This window comes from Pinus tabuliformis, chromosome 5_2, assembly GCF_031772625.1.
Source record: "Pinus tabuliformis cultivar Carrire ecotype Pingquan chromosome 5_2, CPIR1, whole genome shotgun sequence".
In the NCBI taxonomy this organism is placed as follows: domain Eukaryota; kingdom Viridiplantae; phylum Streptophyta; class Pinopsida; order Pinales; family Pinaceae; genus Pinus; species Pinus tabuliformis.
Window position 1 is genome coordinate 834,944,639 of NC_142306.1, and position 20,100 is coordinate 834,964,738.

A 20,100-nucleotide genomic window follows, 5' to 3' on the forward strand; every position below is an offset into this window, starting at 1 on the left:
TTGTATTACTGCTGCTCTAAGTCTGCAATCTTCGTGAAGAAAAGAAGGCATAGTTGGGAGGTGACAAGTTCATCTTCTTAAGTTAGAAAGGCTTCATCTCCAACGAAGGAAGAAAAAGGACAAGAATCACTCTAGAGCATACCATCTAGGGTGTCTATTGTTGTTGAAAGAAGAAGAACAAAGTGTCGGAAGGAGGAAGACGAAATGCCAAAAGAGGGAGGACGAAGTGTTGCAAGAGGAAGTGATCTTGAAAGGGCTTGACTTGCGCTTGGAGGATCTTCTTGTCAAGGGTCTAAGGTTTGGCATTGATAAATAGAAGCTTCAATAAGAGAAATGTACGAAAGGATTTTCCTCTCTAAGAGAGAGAGGTTTTTCCTTGGCAAAGAGCCAACATCTTGTGTTCTTGTTTCTTGTGTTTTGGTAGCAGTTTGATGAAGTAAACACACACTACTAATAAAACAAAGAAGATCGAGCTAACAAAGATAAATTGGAAAGTGCTTCACAAATTGTTATCAAGTCTAGAAGAATCATATATACATAACTGCCCTTGATTCTTCAACACTTCGCACTTCTCCAGCTACTCTTAAGATATCGAACTAGCTTGAGAGATGATGATGCAAATGACTTCGACTAGCTTGTATTTATAGGCTTCTTATGGGTCGAATTAGGGTCCTTAGGCCAACTTGATCTCTCTTAGGCCAACTTGATGTGGAGGATACATAAATCATATTTGACTTAATACTAAACCTTTTTACATGATTCAAAAGCCCAAGAAGGGTCTCTTTGAATGTACAATGACTCTATAAACTCAATATTAATCCTAGGATTCCACAATGGGGACTTTGACTAATATAATGATGACCCAAGCATGAAACCCATGCTTTAATAAGTCATTGTTACAATAATAAAAATTATTTTCTTTATTCTTTTGACAAGTACATTATATGATGACTCAAGTGCATTAATGAAAACTGAACATAGTTACATTTTCCAACACTCCCTCTTAACTAAGGAGGTATTCATAATGTACAAATACATTGGAAGATCTCAAACTATATGAACCATGAAGCACTTTAGGCACCACAATGCCATGGACTAGATTCCTGACCAAGGGAATCTATCCATTGGCCTCTCAACAATTTAGGCACCACAATGCCACGAACCAGATTCCTAACCAAGGCAATCTATCCATTGTTCTCTCAACAATTTAGGCATTGCAATGCCATGGACTAGATTCCTAACCAAGGCAATCTATCCAAGTGGGAATAAGGTGGGCTCAAGCTTTCAGCCCCTCTAGGTACCATAAGGCTTACTTGCTAACCACCAACCCAAATATCTAGATGTGTATCCAAAACAGAGCTCAATAACCAACACCACCTTTCCAACTTCGGGACCCAGACATCAACACAAAGTGTTAGTCAGATGTCTTCCCAGGCAATGCTTCACCCGCAAGGCCTCAACAAATCTCTTCGACACTTTTCTCATCAATACAATTAGCAAATATCTACCAAACCAAGCAAGTTTTGTAGATACAATCAATACAATCAACAATATCTACCAAACCAAGCAGGTTCCTTCAACATCTTCTAATGTTGCTTTCAACCAATTTGGCCTCTTCCTTATGGTTGGGATGACCACCAATTGAATAGGCTCACTTGGTCCTTCTTCGAGATTTGTAGTAGAGTTTTCATGATGAACTTCTTCTTCTTCAAATATGGGAACTTCTTAATCATCAGAATCAATAGGAATATTCTTTGATTTCTTTTATGCTTGATTTTCATCGAATATGACATCCTTGCTTAATTCAATGTGTCTTCCTTCCTTTATATAGATTTTATATGCTTTTGAGGAAAGACTATAACCAATGAATATTCCATTGATACTTGTAGAGTCCAACTTCTTTTGCTTGCCTTTCAGAACATGGATATACGCTGGACTTCCAAAGATTCAGAGGTGATCCACACTCGGAGTCTTTCGAGTGAATACTTCTTCGGGTGTTGTATTATCAAGACTCTTATGAGGACTTCTATTTTGAATGTATATGACTTTGGTAGATCTTGATCAAGGAGCATAGTTTGAATGCCTTCTTCAATTGACCTATTCTTCCTTTAGGGCCTTGGCCAATCCATTTTGTTCGGATAATACGGAATAATGAGCTCCCTCTTAATCCCTGCTTCCTTACAATATGCAATCAATTCCTTAAAAGTGTATTCCCCACCATTGTTAGACCTCAAAATTTGTATCTTTCTTTCAGTTAGGGTTTCTACTTCAGCCCTGAACTCCTTGAACTTATCAAATACTTCATCTTTTGTTTTGAAGAGGTAGAGCCATGTCTTTCTAGAATGGTCATCAATGAATGTCACATAGTAGGGATGACCTCCAAGTGATTTGTCAGACATGGACCCACACACATCAGAGTGGATGAGGTCTAATATCTCTTTAGACCTAGTTTCACTATTATGAAATAGCTTTCTAGTATGTTTTCCCAAAGAGCATCCCTTGCACACACCTTCATGATCTAACTTCATATTAGGAATACCATGAACCAATTGACTAAGAGTAGGGATGACCTTATAATGTAGATGACCACTCCTCTAATGCCATAGCTCGATGGGACTTATTTCCATATGAACCAAAGCTTGAAGAGGTGGTGTAATGACATTATAATGACTTCCTTCACGAACTCCAATAACCCTAGCTTTATCAAAGCTAGAGTCTTTTCCCCAAACCAATACTTTTCCATCAACAAAAGCAACTCTTTCCCCTTTATCTTCGAAAAAAGAAATAGAAAGAATATTCTTTTTCAAACCTAGAACATATAGAATGTTGTTAAGATGCAGCTTTGATCCATTATCCAGCTTCAACGATGTTGATCCCAGGCCTCTAACAACATAGCTTTTGTTGTTACCCAATTCCACTACATGAGAAGATGGCTCCTTTGATAGTATATGAAGTTGCTTACTTTCACCTATCATGTGTCTTGATGCTCCATTACTAATGATCCATGCATTGTCATCAATAAGAGAACCTGTAAGGGCAGCGAAGAATCCTTCACGCTTGACCTTGTTGAACAAGTAGTATATGACCTTCTTGATCCATCTTCCAACAGTGTTGCGACCCATTCTTATGTAGTTCATCATAGAAGGAGAATCCATCCCAACAAAGTGATCTTCGAGTCTTCCTGACCTTAGCTCTGATACCATGTTCGAAAATCAAAGTAGTTATATTAGGGTTTGATTCTCCTTTCTTGATAATTACCTGCAAGTGTGTTGGCTTCTTTTACTTCTTTATTAGCTTATCTTTCATCAAGCAATTACCATATTATGTGTGTATGAAAATCACAAAACAAGAGACACAAGATATAGGCACTATGCCAGGGAAAACCCCCCTCGAGGGGAAAACCTAGTCAAGATAACTCTTCCTTTCAATAGTATTCTTTGAGACTCTTCACCCTAGAACAAGAACAGACCTTCCCTTCACAACAAGTCAACCTTCTAGATCTTCGACCCTTCCAGCAACTCCGACTCAGCAGTAGCTTCCAGCAACAGGCAACTTCCGACAACAACTAAACTTAGGAGACTTCAATCTCCCAATCCATAGCATGAAATAGAGAGAGAGAGGCACCAAATGCTCGATTGTCTTCCTCTCCTTAGACTTGCCCAAACTCGCACTTCTTTCGGCTTCCTGGCAATAGACTTCACACTTCTCCAGCTACTCTTGAGATATCAAACTAGCTTGAGAAATGATGCTGCAAATGACTTCGACTAGCTTGTATTTATAGGCTTCTTGTGAATTAGGGTCCTTAGGCCGACTTGATGTGGAAGATACATAAATCATATTTGACTCAATACTAAACCTTTTTACATGATTCAAAAGCCCAATAAGGGTCTCTTTGAATGTACAACGACTCTATAAACTTAATATTAATCCTAGGGGTCCACAATGGGTCTTTGACTAATATAATGATGACCCAAGCATGAAACCCATGCTTAAATAAGTCATTGTTACAATAATAAAAATTATTTTCTTTATTCTTTTGACAAGTACATTATATGATGACTCAAGTACATTAATGAAGAGCAAACATAGTTTCATTTTCCAACACATGTGACTTGCTAAGGGAGGTCCAACATCCTAAGTGTACAAATGTAAGAAATGAGCAATCATGGAGGCATAAGTTACCCCTTTTCTCAGCCTACTTTTTCCACCCCCTCTAGTGTACTTTTTAATTCTTTTGATTTATCTTTATTTCGGTGCATAGCTTAGAAGCCCAAGCTTGATTTTGAAATTTTCCATTACCCCTTAAGGATGAGTCACTTTATCGCTCATTAGGGTTAGGAGAATACAAGAGTTCCTTTTATATCATGTTCTTGAGGAATTGGGTGATGGCTAATGAGGGCGATAGACCTCATGCTAGGCTTTTGCCCATGTGCTAATCAAATGTCACAACCATATTTTGAATGCGAGCCTTTTGCCCATGTGCTAATCAAATGTCACAACCATATTTTGCATTTTGCATTTTTCTTTCATTGTAGTTTCTTATGCTTTTATCCTTCTTTAAGTTGCATCAACCTCGATGGCAATTTTTTCCAGCCCAAACTCAAGGATGAGGATGAAAGGGTGCCAATCACAATGACCAATGACCACCAACTCAAATAATGGAGATGAATAAAGGGAATGACAGAAAGTGGTAAGTATGGAACATCTTGGACATGCTACTTCAATCAAAGCCTTCCCGATAGTGCCCTTCCTAAAACCCTAAGGCCTCAAAGGAGGTCCCACTGGACTATAATCAAAGACTGTCATCCCATGCAAAGTGAGGGAACAAGAATACAATCAAGACTGGTCAATCTTCCAATTTGCTCCTTTATCCACACTAGTATCCCCAAAAAATTAAGTTAAAGCACATGATTGCATAATGGTTAAAGTACTTGCCAATGGATAACCCAACTCACTTCAAGAAGGAATACCAGAAGGAAGAAAGAAATCTGACTAGAGAAAGAAGTGAAGGATCTTGGCATCATGTTATGTGTTGATCAAATAGGGCTGCTAGCAGGCTAGCTGTCCAAGGTGGAGAAAAATTTCTCCTATGGGTTACCCACTTTCTGGTGGGTAATAGGCCACTCTTTTAATACTCATACCTTTTGAAACTCAATGTTGAGGCCTTAATAGTCTAAAAGGTATGCGAAGTAGGAAATGAAGATTCTCCCAAAAGGGCATTTTTTGGATTTTAGCTAGTGTAAGCATAGGAAGTCAAGAATGGTCTAGATATGCTGAAGATGGTTGTCATACATTTTAAGGATTGCCAATAGCACCTCCCTGGATACTGATCTGTTCTTTACCAAGTGGAGACCCTTTTATCTGTTACCCATCAGCAACCTCCTATCCTGCACAGCAAGATGCACAAGCCTGAGGCCTTGGCCTCATTTGTTATCAAACTTTTAGAGAGTGGAGCAAATTTTTCTTGTGCATTTTTTTCTATTGCAATTGAAATAATTATAAACACCATTTGTTTCCATATTGCTTTCCTTACTGTTGGACATGTAACTAGTGTTGGTCTTCATAATGTAATTCAAATGTACCATTGATGTATTTATTATATTTATTCATCACTATTATTTTATTTTAATCAAAGCATGTTCTTCATGCTTATAAGGTCAATCGAGTCAAAAGAGAATTTATGAGTCAAAAAAATGTAATTGAGTCAAAGTCCTATTCGGACTTCTAGTAAGAAAAGGAAAGATTATTTTATTTTCAGTCAAAGAGTCAAAATGTCAACCACAAGACCAAGTCGGCCCTCATTGGAGACAAGTCAGCCTAGGCCTCCAAGAGCCACCTATTTGACCCTCCTGGATAGCTATTTATCAGAGGCAGCTTGACTCATTTGAAGATCATTCAGTCACACAAATCATTGCATTGATTTCTGTGCCAAACAAGAAGAAGAAGACAGCCGAAGTCAGAGGATAGTCAGGAAAGTCAAAGGAGAGAGAAAACAAGTTTTCTGTCCTAGTTCTGCTCACACGTGCGAATTTTTTTGAGGTACTGTAGACCCAAAATTTGAGGGGCCGAAATTAGAGGGCTGAAATTTTAGGAGTTGACCAATTTCAGAGGTTTTACCAGCATTGACTTTTTTTGACTTTGACTTGTTGCAGAGACTTGGAGGAGGGCTGACTTGGGGTCTTTGTGGAAGTGTTAGTTTTGGTCTTGGGTCTTGCATATATCACTTTGATCTGATTCTATAAGAAGAGGATTTTCTTGGGTTTTCCACTTGTGGGGTTTTCCCTGGCTTGGAGCTTAATTTCTTGTGTCATTTGTCTCTTTGTGATCTTCACATTCTGTATATTTTTGGTAATTGTTTGATGAAGAGAACATAGATTTAATAAGAAGCCAACAAACATTCACAAATAATTATCAAGTTAAGAAAAATCTACCCTAATCTGCAAGCTTCTTGATTTCTTAACACTTAGTTCTAAAAGGACAACCATATGTAGCGCTTGTATTCTTTATTGTTATGTTTACACTCAGCATAAATAATTGCCCTAAATCCCAAAGAAGACAGAAGGAATGGTCAGAAAGAAATATCATGTATTCAATCAAAGGTGAAAGAAAATCCCTGCTAAAAGAATTTTCACAAAGTATGGTACGCTTACATAGTTGCAGTCTCCCGATTTGCTCACTGAAATTGGGGCCTGTGGGACACATTTGTAATGGCAGACTCATAATTTGTAAACACGAAGAAAGTGTCAATATCTCATTTGAAACATAGCCTGAGAGAAACACTACCTACCTGAACTCCAATTGTATTGCAATAAACTGAAACAGAAAGTGAGCAATCCCCATCCGTAGTGCTAGCAGACATATTCAGCCTAACACCTTTAGCAGGATTTTTCATATCTAGTCAAAGAAGACATTTGCAAAATCAAATCCTCCATGTTTAATTCAGATAGCTGCAAAATAAATCTCCTAACAGATGTAATCTATTGGTTACAGAAGAACAATATATAATAGAAATTCCCCAACAGAGTTTAATCTATAGTTCGACAACAACATTAGAGTGCATAGTTTTAAGACATTATATGCGAGATAACAAAGCTAAACAATATTAATGGCAAATAGTCTCAGACATTAGAAAAGAAGAGAAAGCTCAAAGTAGCACCGTAGTTTACTTTTAAAGAATTCCTGCAATACAATCTTGAGGACAAACAAGTTGTGCAACATCAAAAGCACAAAAGATTCTATCTATTAGTTAATTATATTCTCAAACATTAAGAGAGCCTATACAAGGCTACTTGGGAGCAGGAGTGGAAGCAGGAAGCGGAACTGGAAGCGGAAGCAGGGAGCGACATTTTCAAAAGCGCCTGGGTCAGGAGCAATTTTTATATATTTTGATGCATATATGTGAACAAAAGCATGTAGAATGATCAATTAGTGATAAAAAATATAAAAACATGAATTAAACCATATAACATCATTCATCTAGTAGTTATAATCTTCATCAACTACAGGTCCACAAATTACAAATTCTCATTTATAGAACATGTAAGGGTGCACATAACCAAAATAGCATCGAGTACAATCCATCTCTCAACCGAATACATCAACAAATAGGCTCTAGATGACCTCTAGCATCCAAAAAAATCATGCTAGAACATATACCTACATATCATCAAAATCACAGCCTATCTTGGAATCTTTGTCATCAATATCACCCTCTAAGCATTAACATAAGATAGAAAAAAAGTATCATGTCGAGTCAAGATTTTGTTTGTGTTGATATGGGGTAGCATCGGATGTGCTCTAGCCACGAAAATTGGTGGAGAGGCTAAAGCACATGAGATCTCCAATACCCAGAAATGGTTTGGGCAGATTCTAAATAGTTTGGGAGATATTAAAATAATTAATATTTTTAATGAAGTCCCTAAGTCTAAACTTATGGAAAATAAAATATTAATATGAATTAATATAAAATTGTGTTAGAAGGGTCCAAAAGTCATGGATCAAGCCAGAGTTAATCTTAGCCTTTGATTAGGGACTTAATCTCGGCCTTTGAATTGTCAACGCAAAAAGTATAAGAGGAGGCTTGAGAGTCACTTGAAAAACACACCAAATTGATCAAGATTTCGATTTTTTGGGGCAGGGTTTGCTGAGGAAGTCGAAAGAGTGATCAAAGTTGCAGCTGAGGGGCAATGTATTCAGAAGCAGAGAGACAAAGAGTGTGTCGGGAGAATCAATGCAAAAGACGGGAGAAAGGGACGCAGAGCCAGCGAGAGGCCACGTAGAGCTAGCTAGGGCCCACGCAGAGGCAGCCAGGAGTTGCGCAGTGCCTCAGAGAGCCAGTGTGGGTGACGCAGAGGCTCTAGAGGCTGACGCAGTGCCTCCAGAGGTTGGCGCTAGGCCAGGAAGGGCTGACACAATCCGTAGAGGCAGACACTGGGGTTTTCGTGGGGCAGATTGGAGCTAGGAGTTGTTGGAGTGTTTATCCTGGGTTTCAGCTAGAATATCTACTTCCGAGTAGAGAGGTACTACTGCCGAGATTATTCTCTGTTCGGTGAGCCAGTTTTTGCACCCAAATTTTATTCAAGAACTGCATAATAATAAAACCCTCAGATAGTTGCACTAGTTTTCCCGCATTGGGTTTTGCTGGGGACATTGGTCCAAAAACAACGGTGTCACTTGTGTGCTTGTTTTCTTTCCTTTAGTTGATGATCTGTAATGTGTTGAGCATGTATTTGTATTTATTTTCAGTATTTAGTAATGTTTTAAAAAACGGCCGAGTTGATCCAAGTCGTTGGGATTTTTTGTGACACCGCAGAAAAAACAGAACGGGAGGCCAAGTCAATTATTGCATGACTCGGCCGAGTCAGTCATGACTCGGTCAACCCGGCCGGTTCTGCAATAACTTGGCCGAGCTAATGAATGCGGCCTGTAACCCCAAAAAAATGCAATTTTTCATATTTTTTTTAATTTTAACTGTTAGCTGAGTGTTGGGGACTCCAAGGTGTTTTCTAAATTAATTAAATGCTATTTGGGGTCCATTCCCCTCTCCTAGTATTGATATGCTATTCAAATTTCATGGTAATGTTAAATTCTTAAAGTAAAAGTGACATTCTCCTTAATCTTCATTTTCATCATTTTACTTAAATTTTTAACATTACCATGAAATGACTCAGGATGTTTGAGAGTGGTTCTGGCCTCATTGGATTTCATATGGAGAAAGTAGAATTTTAGATTTCATTCAAAATCCAGCAGACTTATCAATTTTTCAGGATTTCAGGATTGGAGGATTGCAATGTTTCCATTGAATTTTGTCATGTATTAGGGTATGGAACTCGTATTTAATCAAGAGCACCAATCCCTCTATGTACCTTGATGTTAGTGACATTGGTTGTTGAACTCCTCTGGGATTCGCTCCCAAACCAGGAGATTCTGAAAATGTCGCTCTCGCTCCCATTTTCGCGCTCGCTCTCCACTTTTGCTCCCGCTCCCAAGTAACACTGAGCCAGATGATGTTGGCAACTCTAGCAGTAGCCAGTAGTACTGGTCAAAGACTTTTGTTGTAGAGGCCATTTATAGCCTCCTTGGTTATGCGTTTTTGTTTTGATCTCTATATCATCATCGTGTATGTATTGGACAGTGCACTAGGTGCCATTTTGATATAATAGATATATTCATGAGCCTACTTTGATCATATGTTGTCTTCTATCTATATTCTAATGCTGTGTGTTTGGAAACATGAATGAAAATCTTTAAAATTATGTGTTTTTATAAAAAATAAATATTTAATGTATTTTTTACAACGACCGAGTCACTGAAATCGAGTCGGCCGAGTCGATACCGAGTCGGAGTCGGAGTCGGAGTCGACCCTCGGCCGAGTCGGAGTTGGAGCCGGAGTTTTAAAACATTGGTATTTACAGGGTAAATAACTTGTTAATTAATCAGAACAAGTAGGAAAAATAAATCAGAAAAGTACATGAAGGGTCTCTAACGGGTTAGACTTAGAAATTCCAACAGTTTGAGTGATGCGTACATTTTTAGTAGGGTCATGAGGGAGTTCAACAACCAATGTCACTAAGATCAAGGTACATATAGGGCTTGGTGCTCTTGATTAAATACAAGTTTCATACCTGTTACCCACCATTTTGTGGGTGATATCCCTAAGAATTTTTTTTCTCCAAGATGGTCCTCAGCCAGCAGCCCCTTGCAGCCACTAGTTAGCTCATTATGACACTTCTCTGCCACCTGAGCCAACCATGTGGTTTCTCACCCATCTGCCATGATCGTATGTTTGAAGGTGGGCCTCCCAAACCTAAAACTATGCCTTGTCATTTGGTAATTGAGTATTGTAGTTTGCTTGTCATGGACACTTCTAGGCAAGGGTTAATGGGGGGATTTAGTGGAAAGAATGGGTTAGGTCTGTGCCCTTGTCCCCTAGACCCCTTTCGGATATTAACCATGTATTCTAGTCCCGTGGGATCTCTTTTATTGACCATTAGGGATAGTATTTCATGGGAAACCCTGATTTTGGTTGTGTTGTCCCGCTCCCTCATCCGCCTATATTACCCTCTTTCCACTCATTATTATTACCCCATTCATCATTTCTCCCACCTGAGCCCACATTCATCCACTGGGTCTGCATAGGGTTAGCAAACCCCTTCCCCTTGCCCACACCTTGGGTTAGGATTGGAACGATACCCCGGAGGTTGATGCAGCTAAAAAGAAACATAAAAGCATATTTGGCCACATTCAACAAGAAAATGTACCACAAAATGCAAAAGATGGCCAGGACAAACACATTTAGCATGTGGGCAAAAGCCAATACCTGAGCTCTACCCCATCATCATGGCCATCACCCTGGGCGTGTGTTGAGAGCCATGGGCCTCCACAACATTAGACAGCACTCCATTGATCCCCGAGGATGGTCAGAGATGCTCGAGATACTCTCAGTGGATGAGGATGATACAACGGGTTCACCTTTGCCCAGTCGGCCCTGGAGATGTACCATGCACTTGGCAGCTGATCCATGATTTATAGGATGATGTGGCATCCCCTACACAATCATCAAAGCCCTCGCAGACGATCTACAGGCATCCTCGACTCATTTGGAGACTCATGAGGTTATTATTGTGCCCTCACACCCATTGGGAGCACCACAAGTTTATTGTTTGGAGAACAAGGGCCAACCCCTTGTCCATCATTTTTGAGGGTCCTCCTCTTCATTATGGCATGCATGGAACTCATTAGGCCTATTAGAGGGCCCTATGACATACATAGATTATTATTTGACCTCTTGAGAGGCTTATTCTTTCATTTATGAGCTATTTTGGAGGGCTTGTCACCAAAAATTAGATTATTTGAACATTATTTTATTTTTGGGGCTTATGTATGCCATGTTGAGGTTGTCATTGATGTCAACCCAAGCAGCAACAAGGATGATATTGAACTTCCATGGCACATTGAGCATCATCATTCACGGTTTCTTGTCTCATAGCCATTATAGGAATACTCTACTCAATAATATCTTTCTATCAGTATATAGCTCTCCTCGTAATTCTTCACGGTTTGTAAGTTATTCAAGATTGAAGTTAGTAACCCCAATTAGTGGGCTAAAACCCCATGGGGTTGTGGCATAGCATTTATCAATGAATTTGGTCATTGAGTCAATAATTAATAATTTTTTAAGCTCCTAAAATCCCTCCAACATACTCTATAGAAGCCCCTCTCAACTCTATAAAAAGAAATCTCATTTATTCTCCAAAAGTAGTGATCGTGGCATTTTCGCTATAACTTTATTTTTGCGAAGTCTTAGATACTAAAATTAAAAACCCATTTTAGCTGAAATCCTGATGAACGTCGTGACCAAATTTCAGGTCTTGGTTCACTATATTTTCGGAGATATGATCTGTGGAAGATAGGGTTTTTGCAAGCTCTTGAATTTCATCTCAAAGAGGTGACCTTGGGAAAATCCTCATAACTCTCTCTTTGAGAAGCGGATTGGAATTCTGTAAAAAGTGGCAGATAGTGCACGGACTGTAGTTTTTTGTGTATCAATTTCAGAGACCAAGGAGGAAACAATGACATGTGGAACGTTGTACAAGTTCGCTCTACTGAACTAGTCCATAATTAGGTCAATGTGAGAGATTGGGCATAACTTTGCCTTGAAGAATCCAAATCGGGTCAGACTTGTGGCATTGAAAAGAAGACTCAAAGGGCTACTACAGGACCGAAGATCACATATTGGGGATCTGAAATCATAGAGATACAATATCGTGCTCCTAGAAGGCAAAAAAAAAAAAAAACTAGATCAAGTGTTGTCAAGGGGTGCAAAGGACCAGACTCTCTAGGGCAGCAAAATGATGCAGTAGAGGTAAGCTCCAGGTAAGTATCTTCTGTATATGCATGTTCATCTCTTAATTGCATTAGATTCTTTGTATTCTAATTTGTTGTTTTGTTTAGCACTAACATATGCTCTGTAGGATGAGGTAAGTTTTGTTATTATCATGTCATGGGTATTTCCTTGAAGACTTTTTGCAGGTATTATATATTCATCAAGAGAAGACTCAATGCATAATGTAATGTTCTGAAGAGTGAGAAAGGGTAGCATGACAAGAGCAGCAATCAAGGTGCAGAATGGCAACAAGAAGTTCACCACATGAAGTCTTCAAGTTGGCAGCACTACATACAGTCATTGTAAAAGTATCATTGTACAAAGTCATTGTAAAAGTCATTGTAAAAGTTGTACAAGTGTCTATTTGCCAAGAGTTGAAGAGGCAATGTCGAGAGGTCTAGGAACATCATTAGGTGGTTGTGTCATAGTTGGGGTTATGGTCTAGTTTGTCTTCTTCTTCTACATCATTCTATGTCATTGTAAAGTGGACCATTTTCCCTGGTATGGGAGTCCATTCTTCTTTATACTTCTATAGGGTGGTAGGTTGGTGCTAGGCTAGTGCATGAAGTCACCAACAGGTTCAAGCCTGTGAAAACTTCAGGGTGGTAGGGTGGTGGTAGAGTGAGTTGTAGCTCATTGAGTGTTGGGGCATCCGTTCAATTGACTACTGAAGAATCTCGAGCGTTGGAGCGTCCATCCAATGGGAGCTCGAGAAGAATGATTTTCTAGATTCTAGGAAGTTGGAGCTTTCTTTTCAATTGGAGTTGAAGATTAAAGAATTATTAGAAAAGCATTCAAGTGGTTTTTGTCCTGGAGGGGGTTTCCACCTTAAAAACTATGTGCATTTGTGTTCCTTTTATTTACTGCTATCATTGTACAAACACTGATAATAATTGAAGATTAACTAATGCTCTGAAAGATTAATAATAATACTAATTGAAAGGAATACTAATTCACCCCCCCCCCCCCCCCCCCCCCGGCAGTATTTCCAACAATTGGTATTAGAGCTTGGTTCCTTCAATAGCAGTTTAACAACTGGAAGGAGATCATGGAGCATACCAAGAATGGTGTACCTCTGTTCAATGAAAATAATTATGCACTCTGGAAAGGAAGAATGGAGGTCTATCTCTTGGCACAAGGTTACGAAGTATGGGACACTGTTCAAAATGGCTTTACACCAACCGCGAATGAACAAGGTAAGAAGAATTTGGTAAATGATGCAAAAGCAAAGAATATTATTATCAGTGGACTTATTGAATCTGCTTATCATAAGGTGTTGGGTTGTAAAACCGCCAAAAATGTATGGGACAAGCTTGAGAATATATATGCAAGTGACTCAAATGTCAAAGATAGCTCATCATTCGATGAAGATAGTGACAGTGAAAAAGAAGCCAACGAGAGAGTATTGTTTATGGCCAAGCACAATAAACAAGAGGTATCAAACAACGAAGAAGAAGGGTTGACCATAGAAGAATTTTCTAAGGAGGCAATCAAGCTTATAAAAGAGCTCAAGGCAAAGAAGATTTGTTCCAATACTCTTGAAGAACAAGTTCAAGGTCTCAAAATTGAAGTTGAAGAACACAAATGTATTGAAGAGTCACTTCAAAGGAAGTTGGAAGAAAGCAACGGAGAAAGGGAAGCATTAGAAGCCGAAGTAGTCTTGCTACAGAAGGGAAACACTTTCCAAAACTATGCCAAAAACTCAAGGGCGTTGGAAGAAATCAATAATACAGCGACACGAGACCTCATGAGAGAAGTCCAAGAGAAGCAACAAGAAATCGACACAGCATTTGCAAAGATTAGCAGGATCACACAACACATGCAGGAAGTAGAAATTGAAAGGAAGGAATATGATCAAAGATACATATCCATTGTTGACCAAAAGCAAAAGGAATTAGATACATCTTCAATAGAAATAAGCAGGCTCAAGATTGAAAATGAGAAGCAGAAGGAACAAATACAGGTTCTCAACAGAGAAGTAGAGAAGACCACTCTTCTCAATACATGTCATCCCTAAACACCTGAGGGATGATCATTGTCACCTAGGCTTTAGATCAATGCCTATGCATCGAGTAGTGTCAAGCCCATCCTGGGGGCATGTTGGGTCCAATGGGTACATCATCAAGAATTTTCAATGCTAAGCAACTTGAGCTCAATGTTTTAGCATCTGAGAGTGCTCTGGAGCATCAATCAAAGTGCCCAACGCTCTTGTGTGGAAGGGCAATGTTGCATCAATAAGGTCATCATGCTCTTTGGAAGTGTAATACGACCTAAGCATCATGTGGAGTAAGCATGGAATAGAGTGCCCTCAAGGCCATGCTACTATATGAAAAACCACTTGGAAAAACCATCTCAAACTCAAGTGAAAGCAACCAGTCGTTAGAAACAATCAGCTTAGATGCATAATAGTGGACCATACATAATCGTTAAGGGGATAGTAGTACTTCAAATCTAGATCACCTTCAAATATCTAACTAGACGAAGTCCCATAAAAGTGTTCCCTACCTTGTTAGAAGTGGCTAGATAGTCAACCCAATTTGGTGTTTCTAGCCCCTAAGGGGAGGTGGTATTTCCAAGGCCAAGCCTTCAATTCATAGGTGTTAGTGACACTAGGTGCTAATGGAGGGGAATGACTTCACGACAAAGTGCCATGCCCAAGCGACTACTAGATGGAGGTCCACATCCTGAGTGTATATATGTAATGGATGGAGCAATCGTGTTGGCATGAATTGCCCCTTTCCCCGGCCTGCTTTTTCCACCACTCTCATGCATCTTTTATGTCCTTTTGAAAATGTTTTTATATGGAACAAAGCTTAAGGGTCCAAGGGTTTCTCTCTCATCAAGGTTGGGACATGCAACAGTTCCTTATGATGAGATGAAGCATCAAGTGCTCAGAAACCAAGTGGTGGCAAATGAGGAGGTTAAAACTCGTGCTAGGCGTTTTCCCACGCGCTAATTATGTCTTGGCCATCTTTTTCATTTTATCTTTCCTTTCGATTTTGTTGTGGCCATCTTATGCTTTTACTTTTTTTGTACTTACATCAACCTCCATGGCAAGTTTTTATAGCCTGACCCAAAGATGTGGATGTATGAGTGCCAAATTCCAATGAACCAACAACAGTTAACTTGAAGGGATGAATGTGGTATAAAGGGAGTGATTAAATGTGTTAAGTATGGATTGGTTATGGACACACTACTTCAATCCAGGTTTCCCAAGCAGTGCCCTGCTAAATTTTGTAGTTCATATAGGTGTTCTAGCCTTAAGAGGTGTCACTAAGGCTAGGAACACAGAGGAATTAATTATCTCCAATCCCATGTAACTTTTCCTATGTTTCACATAGGGAAAATGTCTCAATTAAGTCAATTGGTGAATTTTAAATATTTCCTAAGTTAAAATTTAGGGAAAGTGGTTAAATAATTGACATTAGTTGAGATAAGATCGATTCACCTCTAAAACCTTATTGAAAGTTTCTAAGATGATTTTATTTATCGATTGGGACAAGATAACTTCTAATCTTTCCCATTCATTTGTGAATGAGAGATTATAAAGGGAGATAGATGGGCAACATTAAAGATAGATCAATCATTGAGTTGAGTTGAGTTGGGTGAGCTTTTATAGAGACACTAGGAGGGCTTGAACAACAGTGATTGAGGAAGAGTTTTGCAAGGTTTATCATCATCCAAGAAGACTAACATTTTTGAGTTTCAGAGGGAGCTTTGCTAGCTAGATTATGGACAAAACCCTAGAACTAGACATAGATTAACATTTCCGCTAAAAGAAGAAACCCTAAACCTAACAAGAAGGGAATGACATCATGTTGATGATGATGACAAGGATGATAACATTGCAAGATGAATGTAAGAAGGCTAAGATCAAGAGGGAGTTGACATTCCCTATAATCCTCAAAAGATAAGTATTTTATATCTCTCTTTTTGTATTATTACATATGTTGCACGGGTACTACTCCCAAGCATTGGAGAGCACGTACTCCCCGGTCCGATGCTCCTGGGAGCTTGGGCGCGCATACTAAACATTCCAAAATTGGCAGGAGCGTTGTTAGGTACTTTGGAGCGTTTTGGGAGCGTGACGGTTCAAAATTAAACATTTTAGGTATTGGTTTCTGCGGGGAGTGTGACTCGGGATCTTGTGGGAGTTCTGATCCATCGAGGAGTCTCTAGAGACGCTCCTCGATGGATCAGAGCTCCCATAGGCTCCCGAGCCACGCATACTAGACATTCCACAAAACCCAAGGAAAATCCCGGTAAAAGAGACGCGAACGTTTCGCGGCAAAACAATTTTGCTGGTATTTTTTTCTATATAATCAACATCATCTCCAGAGTAAGTCAAGCCATCCAGTGGTCTCATTCTGATTTCTCAGATAATCAGATTGTTTTGAGTATTGAGTCTTGACGCAGCATGGGCGAGGGACGCAGTGACACAGTCTAGCAGCTGGGAAAGACTGCAAGTGCTTCAAAGGCTCAAGCGTTGCCATTATCTAGATAAACTAAGCTTAGTTATCAGTTCTCAGTTGCCAAAATTCAATCATTAATGTCGCTTCTGGTTTCTAATTTTAACTCTGCCTCTTGGAATTTAATTTTTTACTGATTTCTATTTAATTTTTGACCAAATGCATCTTTTTACAACACATTTGTTCATTGGTTAAGAATCGAACAATTATTTTTAACATCAGCAGGGTTTTATCACGTTTCAAGACCCGTATATATCCGTGTAACAATGCCCTAAACAAATTCTCTCAATTCTGAATCTATCCACAGTACCAAAGGTTCAGTTAGAATTTTGTATCGATGAAAAATTTAACTTTATATATAGGCTAGATTCCAGAAACGGTAGAGAAGTTTGCCTTTTGGTTTTATCAATAATGATATTTTCGATGCCAATACATGGTAATAACTGATAAAACTTTCATACTGTGATTTATTTTTTGAATTTTCTTTTTCCCAGTATAATCATTTCTGCCTGATTCATTACTCGATTTTTCTTAAATTACTTTGTTTTTGCATGAACGGCTGAAAATGATTCCAAGGCATTATCGAAAGTTGAGACTTTTTTCTTGATCTTCCTTTTTTTCCTTAATCTCTAAACTATTAGGAAAAGATGCATTTTTTGGGGTTTCACAGGCATTTACAAAGCCCTTGGTTGAAATCCCCTTTTTGTACTTTTTTTTAAAGAGGAAAATTAAAAGCATTTTGATATGTGCGCTTTCATTCTGCAGGTTGACAGGTCATCTATAGACTGTTATTATTATCACACTCTCAAGATAGAGTTGTTGAGTTTCACTTTGGGTCACTGCATTATAAATTTATACCATACCTATACTATTGATGTACTAGAATCATGATGTCAAAACGTTGAAGTTCCAATTTTAGAACACTTCATCGCTAGACTCCTTTACCCATTGTTAATTAAGATTAGAATATATTCATTTCCCTCGGCCACCATGACTGTTTGGTATTGGAAAAAAAGAAATGAATAAAATAAATTCCTCCTTCATATACTGTATACAGAAAATTTGTTATACCGTTATATGTTTTCAACGTTTTATAGAAATAATTTTAAAATATAATTATAATTATATAACGTTATATATAAATATAAATAAATAATTATTATTTTTTATTTTAAACTTTAAAGTTTGTAAATAAATTTTTAATTAATGTTAGTTATTTTTATTAAATTTGTTTTAATTAATGCTAGTAATTTATTTTTATTTATTAGATTTTTAAATTAAAAAAATTTAAAATGTTTTTTTTCTTCAAATTTTATTATATTAGACAATATGAATTTTTTAATTCTACATTTTACAAATTTGATTAATATCTTTTAAGTTTTTAACAATAAACATTCATTAAGAAGAGTCTTTTCGGTAGAAATCACATAAGAAAATTTTGCAAACATCTTTCGAACCAGCGAGTGTGATTCATCATCAGGATAAGATGAAGATGCAAATCATCGCACAGGCTTAAATATTTATTACTATGAGTTTTAACTTCTATAAATATTCTGAAAACAATATCCCTAAAAAAATAAATAAATAACTAAATTTTAACTTTCATCTAGACCCTTCTTTAAATTTTCTGCCTAATCATATAATTGCTAATTAGATCTTCATGCCTTTTTGACTTAAAGTCTTAAAGAAATAATTCAGATGTCCTTGTTTTTACGATTATCGTAAGTTAAAATAAAATGTGGCTTTAACTTTTCATTAAATATCGATTGATTTTATAGACAACATGAGTTAGATAAAGTATTGTGTTTAAAAATGTTAAAAAAAAAAAAAAAATTATTCTATTCTATGACTATCCCTTATATATCATTGATTAAGTTATATGTATTAAATTAAACCCCGTTTATGTTCCAATTAAAAGCAAATATTGTAAAAATTTTAAATTTTTAATAAGTTTTAATTCTAATATTTTCTATTTTTTATGTAAATTTTCAGTATTGATACCATGGATAGAGGGTTGGGTAGTCAATGTGGGGAAAGCAGGATGAGACCCCCACTACCTCCACAAGCCCCACAAGTTGAAGAACAAAATGCAGAGACAATGATAGCTACCCACAATCAATCAAGCAACATTTCCAAGAAGCCCTTACTGAAGTTCATGAAAAAGATAACACAAAACAAGGCAAAAAATAGTGGTGGTTGTGAGGAATGGCAATGTACTTTGTGTGATCATGTATTTAAGGGTAGCTATACAAGAGTATGGCATCATCTTTTGGGCATACCTGGGTTAGGAGTGAAGGGTTGCACTTGTAGCCTTGAACAAAAAATGGAGATGACTAAGCTTCACATGAAAGCTAATGGAAACAATGAATGTGATAGTAGCACAGTATCTCCTAATAAGAGAGGTAGACATGAAGATTCATCCCAATGTATGAATGAACAAAGTCACATCCAAATTGAGCCTACTCAAGGGGGTTCTAGTACTAGGAGGACTAGTGTAAGTGAATCCATTCAAAAAATGTACAATGTCTTGCATAGGGATGAAGCAGATGATGCCATAGCAGATTTTTTTATGGCAAATGGAATTTCATTTAATGTCACTCGTTCACCATACTATAAAGAAATGGTGAGAAAAATCATAGCTACAGGGATAGGATATGCACCCCCAGGTTACAACAAAATGAGGACTTCATTGTTATATAGAGGGGTGACAAGAATGCATGGACTTATGGAGGACCTCAAACAATCTTGGGTTCAATCAGGTTGTTCAATTGTCATGGATGGTTGGACAAATATTCAACAAATATCATTCGCCAAAGAAACTCTTCTTTGGAGTTTTTCCATGAAATCCAAAATCTGATAGAAAAAAAATGGATTAAACTCAATACCTCCCTTCACATCGCTGCATATGCTCTTAATCCAAAGTGGTATATGGAAAGACCAAATATAATTCTTCCTATTGGTGATTAAGAGGTAAAACAAGGGTTTGTTGATGCTATAACTAAGATGTATACTATTGATGAAGCAAGTGTGATACAGGAGCAATTTATTGATTTTGGTACATTGAGCCCTCCTACATTCATCCAAGATACAAAGAGGGAGATCAAGCATTATGCTCAGAAGAAACCCCTTGGATGTTGGAGAACGTATTGGGGCCATGTCCCAAAGCTTTGAAAGCTTGTTTCATGTTTGTTATCTCAGGTTGCTAGTTCCTCGATTGTTGAAAGGAATTGGTCCACCTATAGTTTC

At 37.9% G+C, this 20,100-nt stretch overlaps 1 protein-coding gene across 2 annotated transcripts in view; it reads right to left on the reverse strand.

Moving 5' to 3' along the window:
* LOC149161921 (autophagy-like protein) overlaps nt 1-20,100 on the reverse strand; it is a 290,688-nt gene that overhangs the window by 56,112 nt on the left and 214,476 nt on the right. For both annotated transcript variants that reach the window (XM_089437085.1, XM_089437084.1), the window contains 2 exons: nt 6,788-6,894; nt 6,651-6,689 (listed from right to left, as the gene is read on the reverse strand). In XM_089437085.1, coding sequence (XP_089293211.1) covers nt 6,651-6,689; nt 6,788-6,894 — 146 coding nt within the window. The remainder of the gene's footprint in view (nt 1-6,650; nt 6,690-6,787; nt 6,895-20,100) is intronic.